The sequence below is a fragment of the Eretmochelys imbricata genome, chromosome 1 (assembly GCF_965152235.1).
Source record: "Eretmochelys imbricata isolate rEreImb1 chromosome 1, rEreImb1.hap1, whole genome shotgun sequence".
NCBI lineage: Eukaryota > Metazoa > Chordata > Testudines > Cheloniidae > Eretmochelys > Eretmochelys imbricata.
Genome location: NC_135572.1, coordinates 354,608,611 through 354,627,668, shown reverse-complemented (window position 1 = coordinate 354,627,668; position 19,058 = coordinate 354,608,611). Strand labels below are relative to the sequence as shown.

The following is a 19,058-nucleotide window of genomic DNA, read 5'->3' as shown; positions in this document are numbered from 1 at the left end:
AGAACGGTCACACAATATAGATAATAGTACAAAGAGCGCAATCCTGCTCTGATTGAGGTAAAATTCCCATTGACTTGAGAACAATCAAAAATGCAGAGATTTGAGTAACTGAAAAAATTGAATGATTCACAATCCATGTGTGAATTTAATGCTTGTGGAAGTTGATGGCTTGAGAGTCCTGGAATTTGAAGTCCTCTCTCTAATCCCAGAATAAATACAGTTGTGGTGCAAACTTGGAGGCACCAGGGGTTAGGGGACAGTTTAATCTCCATGGCCCATTGAGTCCTTGGTCTCTAGGCTAAGATTGGCACTTCTCTGGTCGGCGGATGTTGTAAGGTGGTGATGTTATGTAGACACTTGAGCATTAGGAACTTGACTGACACACCAAACTCATTTCACACAGGCTGACGGCACAGAGATGAAAATCATGTTAATGCCTAGAAGAATACCAAATAGGCAAACCTTTGATTGTTGCCAACCTGGGCTGAAAATCCGATGAAGTACAGGACTGCACTACTGATCGGAAAAGGACTGTATAACCCCGGGAGCAGTCAATCTGGTCTTGTGGTTGCTACAAAACTGCTTAATTTTGGTCTGAGTTGTGATTCCCTTACTAGTAGTTTTGTGGAAGGCTTTCGATTTTAACAGCTGCAGAAAGAAAGCTTTCAAGACTAATATATCTTGGTATCTTGAGAAGGTGAAAAACAGACACTGGTGGAAAGATGTGGTTTGAAGGTGAATTTCCCGGTGAATGTTGGGTAATCAGAGCTTTCATACTAAACCAGTGGTGTGTGTCACAATGAGGCAGACACAAGAGGCTTGATGCAACTGTGCAGTCGTTCAGATGGGCAGATTGTGCTGTGTTTGCTCATTCTGTGTTTGTTTTCTCCTGCAGGATGAAAGAGTGGTGGATTCAGGTGGGGCTGCTGAGCGTACCCCTCCTTGCTGTCTACCTGCACATCCCTCCGCCTAAGCTGTCCCCAGCCCTTCACTCATGGAGGGCGTCAGGAAGGTACTTCACATACAAGACCCAGAACATCTTTTACAGAGGTGAGGCCTGACGGGAGTGGTGCATCCACAGCTTCAGGGAGAAAAGGAGTACTTGTGGCACCTTAGACACTAACCAATTTATTTGAGCATGAGCTTTCGTGAGCTACAGCTCACTTCATCGGATGCATACCGTGGAAACTGCAGCAGACTTTATATATACACAGAGAATATGAAACAATACCTCCTCCCATCCCACTGTCCTGCTGGTAATAGCTTATCTAAAGTGAGCTTTAGATAAGCTATTACCAGGGAGCTTTCTGCAGCACTGAGGAGATCCTGTGTTCCTCAGCCTGGGGGTGCCAGACTAGCAGACAGACCTTTGCACTGTGACTGAGAGCTGCTGGACCTTCGCTGTCCTCCACCAGGGTGGTGCTACGGACTGCTTCTCTCTCCAGTGCTGCTGGTCTGTGCCACCAGGCAATACTAGAGAGAAGCTTTGAAAGCACTGGGAGAGAAGGATGGGGAGGAACATACAGAGCTGGTTGCCTGGCACAGAGTGGAGATCCCCTGCAAGACTCGCATGGGGAAGAATGGTGAGGGAGGGAGACATGGAAGAACTTAAGGGAAAGTAAAGACAAAGGCATGCTAGAAAAGCACTGGAGAATCAAGGAAAACATAGACACTGAGGGGAGATAAGGAGCCCAAAACAAAGAAGAGAGAGAGAAGAGCAAAAAGTTTTAAAACAAACACACAGAGAAATAAAACTGGGGTGTGGAGAGAGACAGATTGACTAGAGACAGACTGGACAGAAACAGGTGAGATGGGAGCATTTGTACTGGGATGTGGCCTGAAGGGGCATGCAGATTCCAGTCCATTCTGAGAGGGGAGCTAAAACTGTGTTGAAACTATGGTAATGATTGAGTAGAAGATACGGGGAGTCCTTGCTCCTTAGCTCTTGAAGTGTTTTCTCTCCACACTACACTGAAATGGAGCCGTCTGGCCTCCTTAAATTAAGTGGCAAATGTAGGTCAGTTAATTCACTTCTGGGGGAATGGACCATGGGTCTAGGACAAGGGTCAGTATCATTACTATGAAACATTTGTATTGTGGTAGTACGTAAAGGCCACAAGCAGGTTGGGCCTCATTGTGAAGTGTGACAGGGCCTAGTACCCCCCTCTAGGCACTGTGGGAGCAGATGCTAAGGTTCTGGGTGCCTCTGATAGCCTGGTTATGGGTAGCTGAGTGCAGGATAATAGTAAGAAAAAAGTTGTGAACCCCGGTTGCTGGGGTATTTAGTCAGTGATGGCATTTTGCCTGCACTTTTTGTGCTCAGAGAGAATTTTTGGAGCCATGATTAAGCTCTGTTGGAGAAAAACCTGGTTCAAAATATGCAACTTGTGTCTGTAGCTGTACAAACTTGTGCTTTTATCCCCTTGTGTTTAATAAGCTAAGCTGGGACCGTACTTACTACTCCTGAGGGAATTCTGCGCCAACAAACTAAAAATTCTGTGCAAAACATTTTAAAAGGCTGCAAATTTTATTTGCCAATAAATAAATGTGGAGGCTCCAGCATGGCAATGGGGAGCACAGGCCACTGGCTGCATAGAGGTGGGAGATCACCCTGCTGTTCCCCACCCCACCCCAGGACATGGTGAAGCTGCACCCGACCCTGAGACAGCACAAGAGCCAGACCTGCCCCAGAGGTCCGTATCCCAGCCTGTGTGCGGGGGGGATCTGGATGCAGGGGGTGAGGCTCAGCGGGGTTGGGTGCGGGGAGCTTGGTGGGGGTGTTCTGGGAGTGAGGCTCAGCGGCAGGGATCTGGGTATGGAGGGGTTCGGATGCATGAGGGTTGGGTGGACGGGGTGGGTCTGACCTGGCCCTAGGGGGTGTGTCTGACCCAGGACCATCCTGGGTGCCCCCAGCCCCCCATACCTTCCCCCTGTGGTGATTTACCTCTCCACTGGCTGCTCCGGGCACCTGAAACAATGTGCCTGCACTGCTGGGGAGGAGCATGTGACCACTCTTGCGGCTTCCCTTTGCTTCCCCATCAGAAAGTAATTTTTCTGTGGAGAAGTAAAGAAATCTGCATGGGATGTGAATTCTGTGCATGTGCCGTGGTGCAGAATTCCCCCAGGAGTAGCTTGCATTAGACTCCTCTCAGGAACAGTTAGGTCCCGCAGGAACTGGAAGTGGTAGGTTTATTCAAATGGCACACTTGCGTTTGTGGGCACTTGGTGTTAAGCAGCACCATGTAGTTGGAGGTGCTGTTGTTTTGGATGAGATGTAAAAATGATGTCCTAGCTGCTTGTCATTGAAGATCCCACAAATCCCTTCTTGAGAGCAATGGTGTTTGCTCCAAATTATGGCCAAATTCCAGTTTTAAGTACAGATGCTCACAATATACTTACTTCCCAAGTCTTCCCCATGTCGCAGTTTCAGTTGGGAGCAGTATTTTTCTCCACTTCCTGTCCTTAACCTGCTGCTATGTGCTGTGAAACAGCTGTCATGTTTTACCCAAGGGATGGCTGCATTTGAGTGTCTGATTCCTGGTTTCCCTATCAGTTTAAAATTTGCGTAGTGCTTTGGGATCATTCAAAATGAAAGGTGTTATGCAAATGTAAGCTCACTCATTGCTCCCAAGTTGTTTGTGTACATAGACTGATTGATAGCCTAATGTGGTGAGCCCCCACCTGGTGCCATTACATCAACAGTGTAAACTCTCTCCTCTTCGAGGTGCCTCTGTCCAGCTCTTAAGGAACAATAGCCCTAGTAACAGGTTTTTGTGCAAGCTGAGAAATCTCTGAATGGCAAAGTCTCGGGGGTTTTGACTGTGTGTTAGGTTCTAAGAATGTTTACTGTGAGGGAGCCTTTGTAGCTGGAGACATCTGATTTTTCAGTGTTAAAAAATCAACAAAACTCTTATTGGGAGCCTGGAACACAACTTGGTTGATGTTACTGGTGCTCCCTTGGAATTTTAGGGGGGGAGGGATAGCTCAGTGGTTTGAGCATTGGCCTGCTAAACCCAGGGTTGTGAGTTCAATCCTCGAGGGGGCCATTTAGGGATCTGGGGCAAAAATTGGGGTTTGGTCCTGCATTGAGCAGGGGGTTGGACTAGATGACCTCCTGAGGTCCCTTCCAACCCTGATATTCTATGATTCTATACTGTTGGGTCCCTGATACAGTCTCCTGTACAGCTGCTTTAAAGTTAAAGCATCCTTGGAGTGTAGCGCGCCTTGCTGATGTCCTATTCTCTCCTCAGATTCATCAGGTGCACTCGGCAGTTCAGATATTGTGGTTCTGTTACACGGCTTCCCAACCTCCAGCTATGATTGGTACAAGGTGAGGGGACCATGTAAGCACAAAGTGTGGACTGTGTGAGTAAAATCGGTGATTCTCACTTCCCCTGGAAACCAGAGGGGGATCCCTCAGGGAGGAATAAATGGGCCTGTCTGACTAGTGAATCATGGAGGAGAGATCGATGAGTGACAGGGCTTCCCTAGTTTATGGCAGAGTTCTTGTTTTGGCTCTCCCAGCCCACTTCACTCTTTTTTTCTCATAGCTAAGACTTTGCCCTGGGGTGAAACTTGGCACAGTTTGTCATAGCTTTCAAAGTGTGGCAAAGTCATCACCTACAAGACCCTATGTAACCTTGTTTCCACCTACCTATGTCTCTGATGTCCCTTCCTCTCCCTAAATTCTTCCCAGTTCTCTCTCGCCACTTCCTCCTTCATCTCACACCCCTTTGCATGCCTGTTCTAATGCTGCTTCCCATGCCTGGAGCGCTCTTTTCTCATCTGCCAAGTGTCCTGCCCCACTTCAGTTCTCTCCTTAAGACTCACTTTCAAGCATCCCTTCTACTCCCTTGGCACTTTGGCTCCTAAGATTTTGTCCTATGATTTATTTTGCTTGTGTGTTCTTGGGGGCAGTAAACTTGTCTTTATACAGCAGAACCCTGTTATCTGATCTAATTGGGACTGGGGCCAGATCCGATAATCAAAAATTCATATAATTCAGAGAATGGGAAAGTGCGAGGCTGCAGTGCCATCTAGTGGCTACAGGAGAGATCACCTGCTTCTGGACCTGTGTGTGCTGGTTGTTTGGTTAATATGGAGAGCCGGATAATGGAAGGTCGGATAAACAGGGTTCTTTTGTATGTGTGAAGAACGATGTCCATTTCCTGTGCTGTGTAAGTGTTTGGTGGTAATCAGTGTGGCATTCCTGGGACCAGATGCTGGATTTTGTAAGATCCAAAGGGAGCAAAAATCATCTCTAGCTACACATGGATTCCAAGGTGATGGAGGCAGCTTCTCCCAACTGGCCTATATGAATATTGGTATTTTCTTTTAAAAATAACTCCATACAGGCCTCTTGAGGGGAGGCGCAGCTGTCGTCTCAAAGTCTGAGTCCTTTGGTATATTCACATTTTTTGGGGAACAAGGGCGCTACCCTTGTAATGGATGAGCTGGTGGACTTCCCTGTTGAATGATTGTGGTGTCAGTTTGACAGGTTCTGAAGGAAATTCCCATATGGTACATCTGGCCAGAGGATATAGCTATAGAACTGGGTCTTACGTTGGAGGGAGATGCAAACTGGAGGGGAACCTCAGAATCTAGCCAATATGGCCTTTGCAGGGAGAAACCCCACCGCGGGGCTTGGGGGAAATAACTTTTTAGAAGATCTGTTGGCTTTTGCTGTCATGAATATACTGGTTATTATGATAACTCAAATCCACTGCAGTTCAATTTGTGTTTGCAGCATGGGTGTCTGGGAGGAGCTTTAAGAAATTACGGTGTAGAACTGTCCATCTTGGTGCGTAGGCCTCAGAGATATGAGTTTAGCTGCTCTTATGATTTCCTGTCTTTCTCTTACAGATTTGGGAAGGGCTGACCCAGCGATTTCACAGGGTGATCGCTCTGGATTTTGTAGGATTTGGTTTTAGTGACAAGCCTGTAAGTGATCCTGACAGACGATTATGTAGTTTCTTTTGGAAAAGGAATTTAATGATGAAAGTACATCCAGACCAATGGCATCACCAAGGCCATGCCTGAGAAGATGGATTTTATTTACTATGGATTTTGATGAAATCAGTTCATTTCTCAGGTTGCTTTCTGTCTTTATCCACTTACATTTTTTCCAGGATGCAGTGTTGTTGTAGCTGTGTCACTCCCAGGATATTAGAGACACAAGGTGGGTGAGGTAATAGCTTTTATTGGGCCGACTTCTGTTCATGAGAGAGACAAGTTTTCAAGCTTACACAGAGCTTGAAAGCTTGTCTCTCTCACCAGCAGAAGTTGGTTCAGTAAAAGCTATTACCTCACCCACCTTGTGTGTCTAATATTTTTCAGCAACAGAAATAAAGATACAATTGTAGAATATGATTGGTGTCAAAATCAAACATCAGAAATGGGACGTGATGCAATGGTCTCTAAAGTGACCATTCCACTGGAGTGTTGGCTCACCTCTGTAGAACAGGTTTGCTTCACTTGTCACATTAGGCAGCTCTGACACAAGTAAAATGCTGGTGAAGGGTTACTAGCTTGTGGTTACGCTTGTGTAATTGTAACCTTGCAAACAAATCACGGAGTGAGTTTGATAGTACTTAGCTCTTCATCTTCAAAGAGCTTTACACACGCTAGGTAATCATCACAGACTTTCTGTGAGTTGAGTTTCATTATCTCCATTTTATACATGGGGAAACTGAGGCACATGGTGGTAAAATGATTTGCCCAAGGTATCTCAGTAAATCAGCAGGAGCCTGGACAAGAATCTGAGTTATTGGCTGTCAGTCCTGGGCTTGTCTCACGCTTCTGCAGTTGTCCACGAACACTGGTGCTTAGTTGTGTCCAGGCACTGAACTTAGTCAGACTGGAACTGCCAGGTGGGCTGTTCAGAAGAACCTGCACAGTGATATTCCAGCTCTCTGTAACTAACAAGATAGAAGTGTATGATGTTGCTCTCACTGGAGCTGCTCTCTTGCTTTGCTTTTTAAACAGAGGCCCCATCACTATTCCATTTTTGAGCAGGCCAACATCGTCGAGGGGCTGCTGGGGCACCTGGGTCTCCGAAATCAGAGGATCAACCTCCTGTCTCATGACTATGGAGACACAGTTGCGCAGGAACTGCTCCACAGGTCACTGGAAGCACTAAAGCTCTGAACGCTCTTCGTCATCCTCCTAGGGTTTAATTCCCTGAAGCTAAGTAAAAGTAAATGGTGGAGAGCCCCCTCTTTCCCCATCCCACATCTGAGATTCAGGGTGACAGCAGGAGGTACCAGTGTGGTACCACGCTGAAGGATGCAGTAGTAGAAGAGCCTAGGTAGATAGATGGAGGGAAGCTGATATGCTGCCTCCATTGACTTCAGTGGAAGCTGTGTACGCAGATGCAGTGGAAGAGTCTTGTCTAGCCATCTCCAAAACTAGATGCACAACATACCCTTTGTCTTTGAGACCTGGAGGCTTGTCAAGGATGTGAGGATTGAACAAGGCAAGTCTTCGCAAGCCAAGAGCATCTTCTGCCACCATTGACCAGGGTCTGTGTGAAACCACAGGGGATGGCTAGTCGCAGATGGAAGGACTCTGCCTAAGTTAACACTTTTCTTCCCGTCAGAAATTTAGCAGCAGCTGATGAGGCTTTGCCTTTTATCTTGTCACCTCAAAGTCGGTGGCAAATGTTAAGGATTTGGCCTTGCCACCCCCCTATGAGGAAGGGACCAGATAGAATGCCCCTCTCACAGATGGGGAAAATTGAACCAAAGAGTGGCTGAGGGATTTGTCCGAAGGCAAGTCACTGGCAGAGGAGGAGTCAGAACCGAGGTTTCTTAATGTGCAATCCCTTGTTCTAATCAGTAGATCAGGCTCCCTGTGGCTGGGAAGTGCTGCAAGGTGTAACTTCCACACAGAACTCCTTACAATGGTGTGGTGTGGAATCTCTAGCTAATGAGTACATGTCAGATGTATAAATGTGTGTGTATTGTATTAGCATTTAAGAAGGTTTTTTTAAAATTATGTTTTACTTATTTAGTACAAAAAACTTAGCATGCTGTGGAGTTCCCAATCTAACCAGTTAATGATATGAGTGGGGGAGGGCGGGTGGCAAGCACTGCTGATTTTTTAATTAGTCTAAAGTGAAAATTATTCAGCAAATAGAACATCCAGTAGTGCACATCCAGTGTGCCTATTTTCTGTATCCCTCTTGAGATCCAGGGAGAGAAGACTTTCCCCAAGGCTGCTGAGACTGTTTCATAAAGCATGCATTAGAGAAGGTCTTGTTTACTCTCTGATCAGTGATTATTGCAATGTGAATGAGTTGTACAGTGAAGGAGAGCTGTAGGGAGTACTTTGACACTGCTGTTCCTATGCTACTTTTGAAATCACATCTCATGGGTTAATTCACATCCTGGATTACGTTTTAATAAATGGCAATATTACTGCAGTCTGTTGGTCAGTCACTTCTTGGAATTGCCTGAGAATTGCTCCAGTTTAATTCAGTCTTGTCTCTTGTTCTCCAGGTATGAACACAATAAAACTGGATGTGTCCTGATCAATAGCCTTTGTTTATCCAATGGAGGTAACTATTTTGCTTAGAGTAACATGATCTGTGCAAAATAAATTAGTGGCTCTCCATCTGCTTCCCTGATATCGGTGCCTACATCACCACTGAGACTAACTGGTCCCTTTGTTGGCAGTCTCATCACGGTGCCAGGGGCTGAATGGGCAATAGAGACTGAACTCCCCTCTGACCCACAGAGGGGTTCCTCCAGGCCAGGGATGAGGCACACTGGTGGAGCAGTGTGGGGAAGCTTTCACTGCTCTCCCTTTTCTATGGTTAGTGGAAGGCTTTAGTGCTGTCAGTGCAGCACCTTTCACAATACCAAAATTCACTCTTAAGTGGGGAAGATGGGGCGGGGGGAATGGCTGGTTATAGAACATGGGAAGGCTGATTAAACTGGACAACAGATACGTCTCCCTCCTTTGTTTTATTAGTAGCAGATTGATCCTGTTAATGCAGCTTGTAAGGGCAGATGGTCTCTATTGTGGCCCATTTCTGAATGGTGCTGCGACTGAGGAGTAAGAATTTCTTCCCTTCTTTAGGACATGTTTTTTGGCCACTCTTTGTGAGAGTAGGTGCCTGTCCTGATGTGGCTGGTTCGGTGCCTTGATGGCATTTATAGTCTCTAACGGTGGCATCGCCGCCTCTCTTCCATGCACAAAAGTAAATTCTATTGAGAGGTGTTTAAAATAAAAAAAAGACTCAGCAATCCCCATTTAAGATATTGGTATCTGGCTGTCAGCAAATGCATTCCCTGAGGCTGCGCAGGTGCAGGGGGAGGGCAGAAGAGGGAGACTGGAAAATGTCAGAGCAAACTTAAGTAACTGCAATGGCTGTTTTCTGAAACACTTTCAGGTATTTTCCCAGAAACTCATTACCCCAGATTCATTCAGAAGGTGAGCTGCTTTGGTCTCTAATTTTATGAAATCTGGACTCGAGTATCAAGAATAAAACTTCTAGGCATGAGTTTGAGTGTGTGCCTTTTTTTGGTCCTAGAATGTGTCCTTTTCCAGTTAATGTAATTTGTTGGCTGACTTTAAATGACTGCATGTAAATGTTTAGCTACAGTTAAGGGGGGAGCAGTTATTCAGGCCACGTCTACACTAGCAAACTTACAGCAGTACAGCTGCACCGCTGTAAGATCACTTGTGTAACTGCTCTATGCTGATGGGAGATAGCTCTCCCGGCAACGTCGTAAAACCACCTCCACGAGCAGCAGTAGCAGCTAGGATGGCGGGAGAAGCTCTCCTGCCAATATAGCGCTGTGCACACTGCCACTTATGTCAGCAAAACTTACATCACTCAGGAGGGAGGTTTTGTTCACGCCCCCGAGTGACATAAGTTTTGCCGATATAAATGGTAGTGTAGACACAGTCTCAGAGAACAAGAGTCGTTAAACATTCTGTTTCATTGTACCACCTTTTGCTTTGATCTTACCAGAACTTGCAGGGTCAGGTCAGGGTTATTGGGGTGGAATATCTATTGGAAACACTGAGGGTTGTGCAGGCGCTGGGGGTGTCATTCCCTCTGACTCTGCCCGGAGTCAGTGGTCTCATCTGGTGGTAGTGGCTGCTATGCTGCTGGACAAGCAGTTCTTTCAGATGAGTCCTAAAACTGACGGCCCCCACTGGTGCAGTTTAAACTAAGCTTCCATTAAAAAAAAAAAAAAAGTCTTAGACACCAAACATGTGCTCGGCATCTCCAAGACACACTAGCCTGGTTACAGTCTGTTCTTGAATTTCTGCTGCTGCTCAGAGTGAAGACTGAGCAGAGCCACCCCAACTTTCACTGCTGTTGTTGGGGAAGCCATTGTGTCCAGCTCTGGTCACCACACTGTAGGAAATTGACCAAAAGCAGGTCAATTTCATGCTGCTGGTGCTTTTGGAAAGCTGTGAGCAGCAGCAGAGGCAGGTGCTGGAATTCACTGGGGGAGGACCCAGAAATGGAGACTGGAGGAGGGGTCAGAGAAACAGATGTCTCCCCATTGCAGCAGCCAGACAGCAGAGGGAGAGGTAGACTAGTGGACACCTTCACTCTTTGCAGTAACTAGCAGGTTCTGGGGTGGGAGGCTGGAAAGAGAGAATGGAAATGCTCCATCTCTGTACAATAATAAGCAGGTGGGACTTGGAAGGGGGAAGGGATTCAGATTTATCAAACACCGACTGTCCAGATGCTGATGTGAAAGATGGAGCTTCTTGTAGGAATCCCATCACCTTTCCCATTCTCATTAGTGATGGGTGAGCTGCTCATCCCAGCAAGGCTGCTTATCCTTCCCTGACACCTCCTAAAAAAAAAAAAATCTTACTGCCTTCTGGTTACTAGCCTAGTCTTTGTCTCAAGTCTTGGTCTTAGTGTCTTTGATCTGAGGTTCAGATGGCCTAAAGAGATCAGTGGCTGAAGGTGCTTTGGGTCAGTGTATTAATAACTTTGAAAAATCTAGTGGTAATAATGGATTTACTTCAGTGATTGTGGGGAAGGGTTGTTCTGTAAGACGGCTGGTTCGTGGGGGCCTGGTAGCTCTGTAGGAAAGGCCCTCTGAACAGGCAAGGAATCATTGCTGTCTATATGGCATTTAATGGCATTTTTCTCCTTTCTTCTGCCAAAGATTCTCAAGGATGGTGGCCTACTGTCCCCCATCATCACCCGGCTAATGAACTACTGCCTCTTCTCAAGAGGGTGAGTTGGTGTTCTGAGCACTACACACACTGTAGGGGACAACCCTGTTGTGACAAATGTATAGATTAGGTTGGAGTATAACCCAGGAAACACTCACTTGTATGAAAGTATTAAGTCATGCGTCCTCTATAGTCTGTAGTTACTAGATGGCTGCTTGTTCACACACACTTGAGCATGTTTCATCTGGTAGAGGACAGTAGCTCACGATCGTTCCATCCAGTTCTTCGGTGGTAGGTGGATGTACCATATTATGCTGAAGATATTCTGAAGTTGAGACGACTTCGCTTGGAAGCACTGTTAATGTCTAAACAACTTATTTTCCTTTCTGACCCTGTGCCTTACACTTGGTCCTGCAACATTGTCCTAAGAAAACTAGAAAAATGTGGTTTAGATGAAATTACTATAAAGTGGATGCAAAACTGGTTGAAAGACTATTCAGAGTCATTATCAATAGTTCAGACGGGGGTTGGGGGGGGAAATATATCTATTGGGGTCCCATAGGGGTCCAGTACTATTCAGTATTTTCATTGATGAATTGGATAATGGAATGGAAAGAATGCTTATAAAATCTGTAGCTGACACCAAACTGGGAAGTGTTGCATGGACTTTGGAGGACAGTATTAGAATTCAAAACGACCTTGACAAATTGGAGAATTGGTTTGAAATCAACAAGATGAAAATCAGTAAAGACCAGTGCAGAGCAGGAAGGAACAATCAAATGCACAACTACAAAATGGGGAATAACTAGTTAGGTGGTAGTTCTGCTGAAAAATAGCTGTGGGTTATATTGCATCGCAGACTGAATGAGCCAATAATATGATGCAGTTGCAAAAAAGACTAATATCATTCTGGGGTCCGTTAACAGAAGTGTCGTATGTAAGACATGGGAGGTGATTGTCCTGCACTGCTCAGCATTGGTGAGGCCTCATCTGAAGAGCTGTTTCCAGTTCTGGGCGCCACACTTTAGGAAAGGTGTGGACAAATGGGAGAGTCTAGAGGAGAGCAACAAAAATGATTAAAGGTTTAGAAAATCTGATCTATGAGGAAAATATAAAAACCTGAGCATGTTTAGTCTTGAGAAAGGATGTCGGGGGGGGGGGGGGGGGAGCCTGATAACAGTGGTCAAATATGTTAAGGTTTGTTATAAAGAGGACAGTGATCAATTGTTTTCCATGCCCACTGAAGGTGGGACAAGAAGTCCTGCAGCCAGGGAGATTTAGGTTAGATATTAGGAAATACTTTCTAATTTTAAGAGAGGTTGTGGAATCCCTGTCATTGGAGGTTTTTAAGAACAGGTTGGACAAGCATCTGTTAGGAATGCTCTAGATTTACTTGGTCCTGCCTCAGTGTATGGGGCTGGAGTAGATGACTTTTCAGTGTCCCTTCCAGCCCTATATTTCTGTGATTCTTAAAGGTGCTGCCTGCAAACAACAAATATAACTCCTTTAAAGACACATCAGTCAGGACTTGGAACAGGAAAAGTGGAGAGGGAGTCCCAGGATTCCCTCATCTGTAGCCACGCAGAGTTGCAGTTTAAGCATTAGGGGTGAAACCTTCAGCTTCCTGAAGTCAGTGGCAGTTTTGCTATTGACTTCATTAGAGCCAGGATTTCACCCTAGGTTCAGAATGCCTAGGTCAGTGCTCTTCAACCTTTTTATGCACAAGATCACTTTTTGAATTTCAGATCAACCTAGGATCTGCACCCCTCTTCCCTGAGGCCCCACCCCGCTCACTCCATTCCCTCCTCCCGCCGTCGCTCACTCTCCCCCACCCTCACTCACTTTCACCAGGCTGGGGCCGAGGGGTTTGGAGTGTGAGAGAGGGCTCCGGGCTGGTGCAGTGTTGGGGTGCAGGAGAGGGTGAGGAGTGTGGGCTCTGGGAGAGAGTTTGGTACCGGAGGGGGCTCCAGGCTGGGGTGCGAGGTGCAGGCTTTGGCCGGGAGGCGCTTACCACAGGCGGCTCCTGGCCAGTGGTGCACGCCGCTCCCGGAAGCGGCTGGTTGCTGGCAAGCCTCTGCGGCCCCTGGGGCAGAAGGGGGGCAGCGGGTTGCCATGCACTGCCTGCCCCTGCAAGCGCCGCCCCTGCAGCTCCCATTGGCCGGTTTCCTGCCAATGGGAGCTGTAGGGATGGTGCTGTGGCCAGGGGTAGCTCATGGAGCCACCTCATCCCCAACACTGCGTGGAGATTAGTGAGCCACAGCTGGTTTTCACACTAGTACAATGCTGTTGTACTTGGTTTTCCAGCACTGCGTGGGGAACAACAACAACAAAATTACTGTCTTCTCCCACAAATAATTCATTGAAATTAGAACAAACATTTCTGTTCATATTAGATGCTATGAAACACCTTCCTTCTCCACTTTGGGATCACTGCTAAATTTGACACTGTTCTTTTAAGTTGGATAATTTGGGGTGCTCCAAGAGTGTGTATTTTACAAACAAATCTTGTAATCATTTGACACTTTTGCTCTGAAACTAGTTTTTGTGTCTGATATTAAGTGGTGTTATATCCTGTTTATTCCAGAAGGGGATACATGCTGTAAAGATCTTCATGCCTCTCTGAATTTTTTTTCAGACTTGGAGCAGTCTTTGGTCCGTATACGCAGCCTTCAGCTGCGGAATACTGGGACATGTGGACAGCAATCCGGACAAATGATGGAAATCTTGTTGTTGACAGGTATGTTGCTCTCTAATTTCCTTGTCTGTTGATGTCTCACACCAGCTCATCCCTGTATTTCCAAACTGAGAGCCATGGAGCACTTACTGGTGGTCTGCAGAGAGCTGCCTGGTCACATGAGAACACAAGGGTGGCCAATGCCTGGTGCTTCATGGGAATAAACAAAACGTCATTTATCGAGTGATCCATCACCTGTCGTCCAGTCACAGCTTCTGGCAGTCAGAGGCTTAGGGACACATGAGGCATGGGGTTTGTCACTGATCATCTTGGCTAATAACTATTCTCCATGAACTTATCTAATTTTTTTAACCCAGTTATACTTGTGGCCTTCACAACATCCCCTGGCAAGGAATTCCCCAGGTTGACTCTGCATTGTGTAAAGTAGTACTTCCTTACATTAGTTTTAAACCTGCTGCCTATTAATTTTATTGGGTGGTGGTTGTGTTATGTGAAGGGGTAAATAACACTTCTTTACTTACTTTCTCCACACCAGTCATGATTTTATAGCCCTCTCTCATATTCCCCCTTCGTCATCTCTTTTCTAAGATGAACAGTCCCAGGCATTTTAATCTTTCCTTCTATGGAAGCTGTCCCATTCTCCTAACCATTTTTTTTATCCTTCTTTGTACCTTTTCCAATTCTAATATCCTTTCTGGAGATGAGGCGACCAGAACTGCACACACAGTTCAAGGTGTGGGAATGCCATAGATTTATACAATGGCATTATATTTTGTCATCTTATCTATTCCTTCCCTAATTGTTCCTAACATTCTGTTAGCTTTATTTGACTGCCCCTGCACATTGAGAAAATGTTTTTAGAGAACTATCCAAGATCTTTCTTGAGTACTAACAGCTAAATTAGACCCTCATCATTTTGTATGTATAGTTTGGATTATTGTTTTCCAATGCGCATTACTTCGCATTTATCAACAGTGAATGTCATCTGCCATTTTGTTGCCCAGTCACCCAGCTTTGTGAGATCCCTTTATAAGACTTCTCAACCAGCTTTGGACTTAACTATCTTGAGTAATTTAGTATCGTCTGGAAACTTTGCCACATCACTGTTTACCCTCTTTTTCAGATCATTTATGAAGATGTTGAACAGTACAGATCCTTGGGAGGCCTTGCTATTTACTTCTATCCATTTTGTAAACTGACCATTTATTCCTGCCCTTTGTTTTCTATCTTTTAACCCGTTACTGATCCATGAGAGGACCTTCCCTCTTATCCCATGACTGCTTACTTTGCTTAAGAGCCTTTGATGTGAGACTTTGTCAAAGGTTTTCTGAAAGTCCAGGAACACTGTGTCAGCTGGATCCACCTGTCCCCATGCTTGTTGACATCCTCAAAGTATTCCTATAGATCGGTGAGGCATGATTTCCCTTTGCAGAAGCTGTGTTGACTTTTCCCCAACATAGCGTGTCCTTGTGTCTGATCATTCTGTTCTTCAATATAGTTTCAACCAATTTGCCCTGGTACTGATGTTAGGTTTACCAGCCTGTAATCGCCAGGATGGCCTCTAGAGCCTTTTATAAAAATTGGCCTTACACTAGTTATTCTCTAGTCATCTAGTATAGAGGCTGATTTAAGTGAAAATTTATATACCACAGTTAGTAGTTCTGCAATTTCACATTTGAGTTCCTTCAGAACTCTTGGTTGAATCCCCTCTTGTCCTGGAGACTTATTACTGTTTATCAATTCGTTCCAAAACCACCTCTATTGACACCTCAATCTGGGACAGTTCCTCAGATTTGTCACCTAAAAAGAATGGCTCAGGTGTGGGAATCTCCCTCACTTTCTCTGGAATGAAGACTGATGCAAAGAATTCATTTAGTGTCTCCACAAAGGCTTTGTCTTCCTTGAGCCCTCCTCCAGGCAGTGAAGGAAGAGCATGAATGCCTGTAGAAATAGCTGGAATCCAGGAGGAGAGGCCAGCCTATCTGTACTAGCCAACGTAGCTGTTGGCATGTGGATGTTGCACAGCTGTAAATGCCAACTGTGCCCACATATCTATTCAGGGGACACCATCACAGGGCCTAATAACATCAGCCACACTATCAGAGGCTCGTTCACCTGCACATCCACCAATGTGATATATGCCATCATGTGCCAGCAATGCCCCTCTGCCATGTACATTGGTCAAACTGGACAGTCTCTATGTAAAAGAATAAATGAACACAAATCAGATGTCAAGAATTATAACATTTATAAACCAGTCGGAGAACACTTCAATCTCTCTGGTCACATGATTACAGACATGAAAGTTGCAATATTACAACAAAAAACTTCAAAACCAGACTCTAGCGAGAGACTGTTGAATTGGAATTCATTTGCAAATTGGATACAATTAACTTAGGCTTGAATAGAGACCGGGAGTGGCTAAGTCATTATGCAAGGTAACCTATTTCTCCTTGTTTTTTCCTACCCCCCCCCCCGACATTCTTGTTAAACCCTGGATTTGTGCTGGAAATGGCCCACCTTGATTATCATACACATTGTAAGGAGAAAAGGAGTACTTGTGGCACCTTAGAGACTAACCAATTTATTTGAGCATGAGCTTTCGTGAGCTACAGCGAAAGCTCATGCTCAAATAAATTGGTTAGTCTCTAAGGTGCCACAAGTACTCCTTTTCTTTTTGCGAATACAGACTAACACGGCTGTTACTCTGAAACCTGTCATTGTAAGGAGAGTGATCACTTTAGATAAGCTATTACCAGCAGGAGAGTGGGGTGGGGGGAGAGAAAACCTTTTGTAGTGGTAAACACCCATTTTTTCATGCTTTGTGTGTATAAAAAGATCTTCTGTACTTTCCACAGTATGCATCTGATGAAGTGAGTTGTAGCTCACGAAAGCTTATGCTCAAATAAATTGGTTAGTCTCTAAGGTGCCACAAGTCCTCCTTTTCTTTTAGCTGTAAATGGGATTGAGATTTGGAGAGGAGATAGGCCATGCACTTGTGAATGGGGAGGGGAGGAGGTGGTCCACAGGAAGATCTGAGGCATGGTCCACACTGTGAAAGAGTCTGACCAGCTCTGCTCTATAGGAGTGGTAAAACTGCATGAGCATTCCTGTGGATGATGGAAAATACCGAAGTGTGGTCTGGGGGCCAGGAATGCCTGAGATCTAGCTCTGCCCCTGACTTTTCCTGTAGCTTTGGACAAGTCAATTTAAACTAGCCCAAGGGGGGAAACGGGCTTATGCTTTTTTTCTTTTTCTTGATTATGTATGATGTAGCTTGACTTCATTTTTCTTCAGAATAAATTAGGGGGTTCCTGCTTGTGGTTTACCTTTGAATAACGGCTGCCAAGTTTGGTCCTCTCTGATTTGGTTGGAGGCTTTTCTTGGACAACACAGAGATGTGGAGTGGGAGCTGGGAGCTCTTTTGGCTCTCAGTTTAATCAGTAACAGGGAAGGAAGTATTAAATCATCAATGGATGAGCTGTTCTTCCAGCTGTTTGTTCAGCAGGTGTTAGAGTGTTGTTAAATGGAAGTGTTGTTAAATGGAAACAAGCAAAAGTTGTAATCAGAATAAAAATCACCTCCCTCGTGGGTTAATTGGATTTCACTTCTTATCACTTCACTTCACTTTATGTTTGGCATAAATCTTCTAGTTCTCCAGTCATGCCTAGTGTCTTCTAGGAAAAATGTAACCTCTTCCCCAAAACCCCCCCCAAGAAAAATACCCTTTCTGTTAATAAAGTTAGTAATAATACCTTTCAGGCCTTCAGTATATATAATGAGGAAACAAAACGGGGGAGAAACCCAATGACTTTTTCCTCTGCTGCTGCTCTTTAACTACTGCCTCATTTTCTAGATCTAAAGAATGGGGCTAATACATACTTCGCTCCTGTGTAGAGAGGCTGTGATGGGGAATAAGCCAGTGTCTGTAATGCACTTTGAAGGTATATTAAGTAGGATGATAAGAGAGTAGAGGAAAAACAACCCAAGTAGCAAATTTGCACCTGCACTAGCTTGTGTGTGTGTAGCTGGAGTTCTGCACACTTAGCACATGCATTGCAATGTATTCCTGTCGTGTCTCCTTAGTATGCAACTTGATTCAACATTTTAACGAGAAATTCAGTGCAGAAATCTCTCCTGTAGCATTACGATTGAAAGTTCATCGTGCATTTCCTTTCCCAGCTGAACGTTGCTTTGTCACGGTGTCTGCGTTGCCCGTCCCTGCTGCGGTGTACTGCATGCCTCCATTGCTGGAGGATGGAAGAACCAGACTGACTCTCTTAATTATGACCCAGATAGATTGCCTTCAATAAACGGGAACTGGCTGTACGGCAATTGGCTGTTTATAGTAAATCTAGCTTCTTTTAGTAGGATTTGAGCCCTGATCAAACAAGGAGGGTGAAAGAGGATTATTGGGATTGGCCCAGATGGCTGCATTAACTAGCTCTGCTAGTTAAGACCAATGCAGCCAAGACAAGGCAGGGATGGGATCAGAGTGGGTTTTGTAAGCCAGGTCCATAGCCTAGAAACCCCATTTATGTCTCTTACCCTGCGTTAGGCTACTGAGGACTTTCCGTGGATTTTGGCTGATCGTGATATGGATTTGCACTCCCTGGCGCTGTATGTTCAGTAAACCTAACTAATGTGGATATCCATGCTTGGATGGGTCTCTGCAACCAGAACAACTGGAAACCTTGCTTTTTTAAATGCAAGCTTTAGTTCCTGTAAGAAAATGGTATGGCCCTCATAAAACAGCATTGCAGCTGTCAGATCGAGAGCCACGGATCTGAGGAGCTGGCTGTCACTGAGAGGAGGGGGGCTTAGAAGTATTTGGAGTTAAAGTTGTAACAGTAAGATAGAGAGAGCCAAATATTGTGATTATATTTCCTCTCTCACATGCCCTTTCCCTGTGAAGGTGCCTTACTACCGTGTCCTCTTCTGTAGTAAACTGAAACCACTTCCTACCTAGGTGAAAAGGCAACACAGAACCCAGTGTACTGCCTGTAATATGAACCCCGGAGTTTTCAGATCTGACTGTCTGCGATTCAGTTTCCTCCATTCAGACGGTACAAGAATGCCAGCACAGTAGAGAGATCTCATTTCAGATGTTGGATTCCTAGTTTTGCATTGATGGCTGGAATCAAGCACTTTGGGGGTTTTTAAAGCAGCCTCGTGGTAACCAATAGCTGTGAGTTCAGTTACTGCCCTC

General features: G+C 45.3%; 1 protein-coding gene across 2 annotated transcripts in view; it reads left to right on the top strand.

Annotated features, from left to right (window-relative positions):
* The window catches only part of MEST (mesoderm specific transcript), a 32,983-nt gene that overhangs the window by 5,471 nt on the left and 8,454 nt on the right, over positions 1–19,058 (top strand). For both annotated transcript variants that reach the window (XR_013348370.1, XM_077837431.1), the window contains exons 2-9: positions 896–1,050; positions 4,251–4,330; positions 5,863–5,940; positions 6,985–7,121; positions 8,499–8,557; positions 9,395–9,435; positions 11,145–11,215; positions 13,790–13,891. Coding sequence is in view for 1 of the 2 variants with exons in the window: in XM_077837431.1 (XP_077693557.1) it covers positions 896–1,050; positions 4,251–4,330; positions 5,863–5,940; positions 6,985–7,121; positions 8,499–8,557; positions 9,395–9,435; positions 11,145–11,215; positions 13,790–13,891 (723 nt within the window). In the remaining variant the exon portion in view is untranslated. The remainder of the gene's footprint in view (positions 1–895; positions 1,051–4,250; positions 4,331–5,862; positions 5,941–6,984; positions 7,122–8,498; positions 8,558–9,394; positions 9,436–11,144; positions 11,216–13,789; positions 13,892–19,058) is intronic.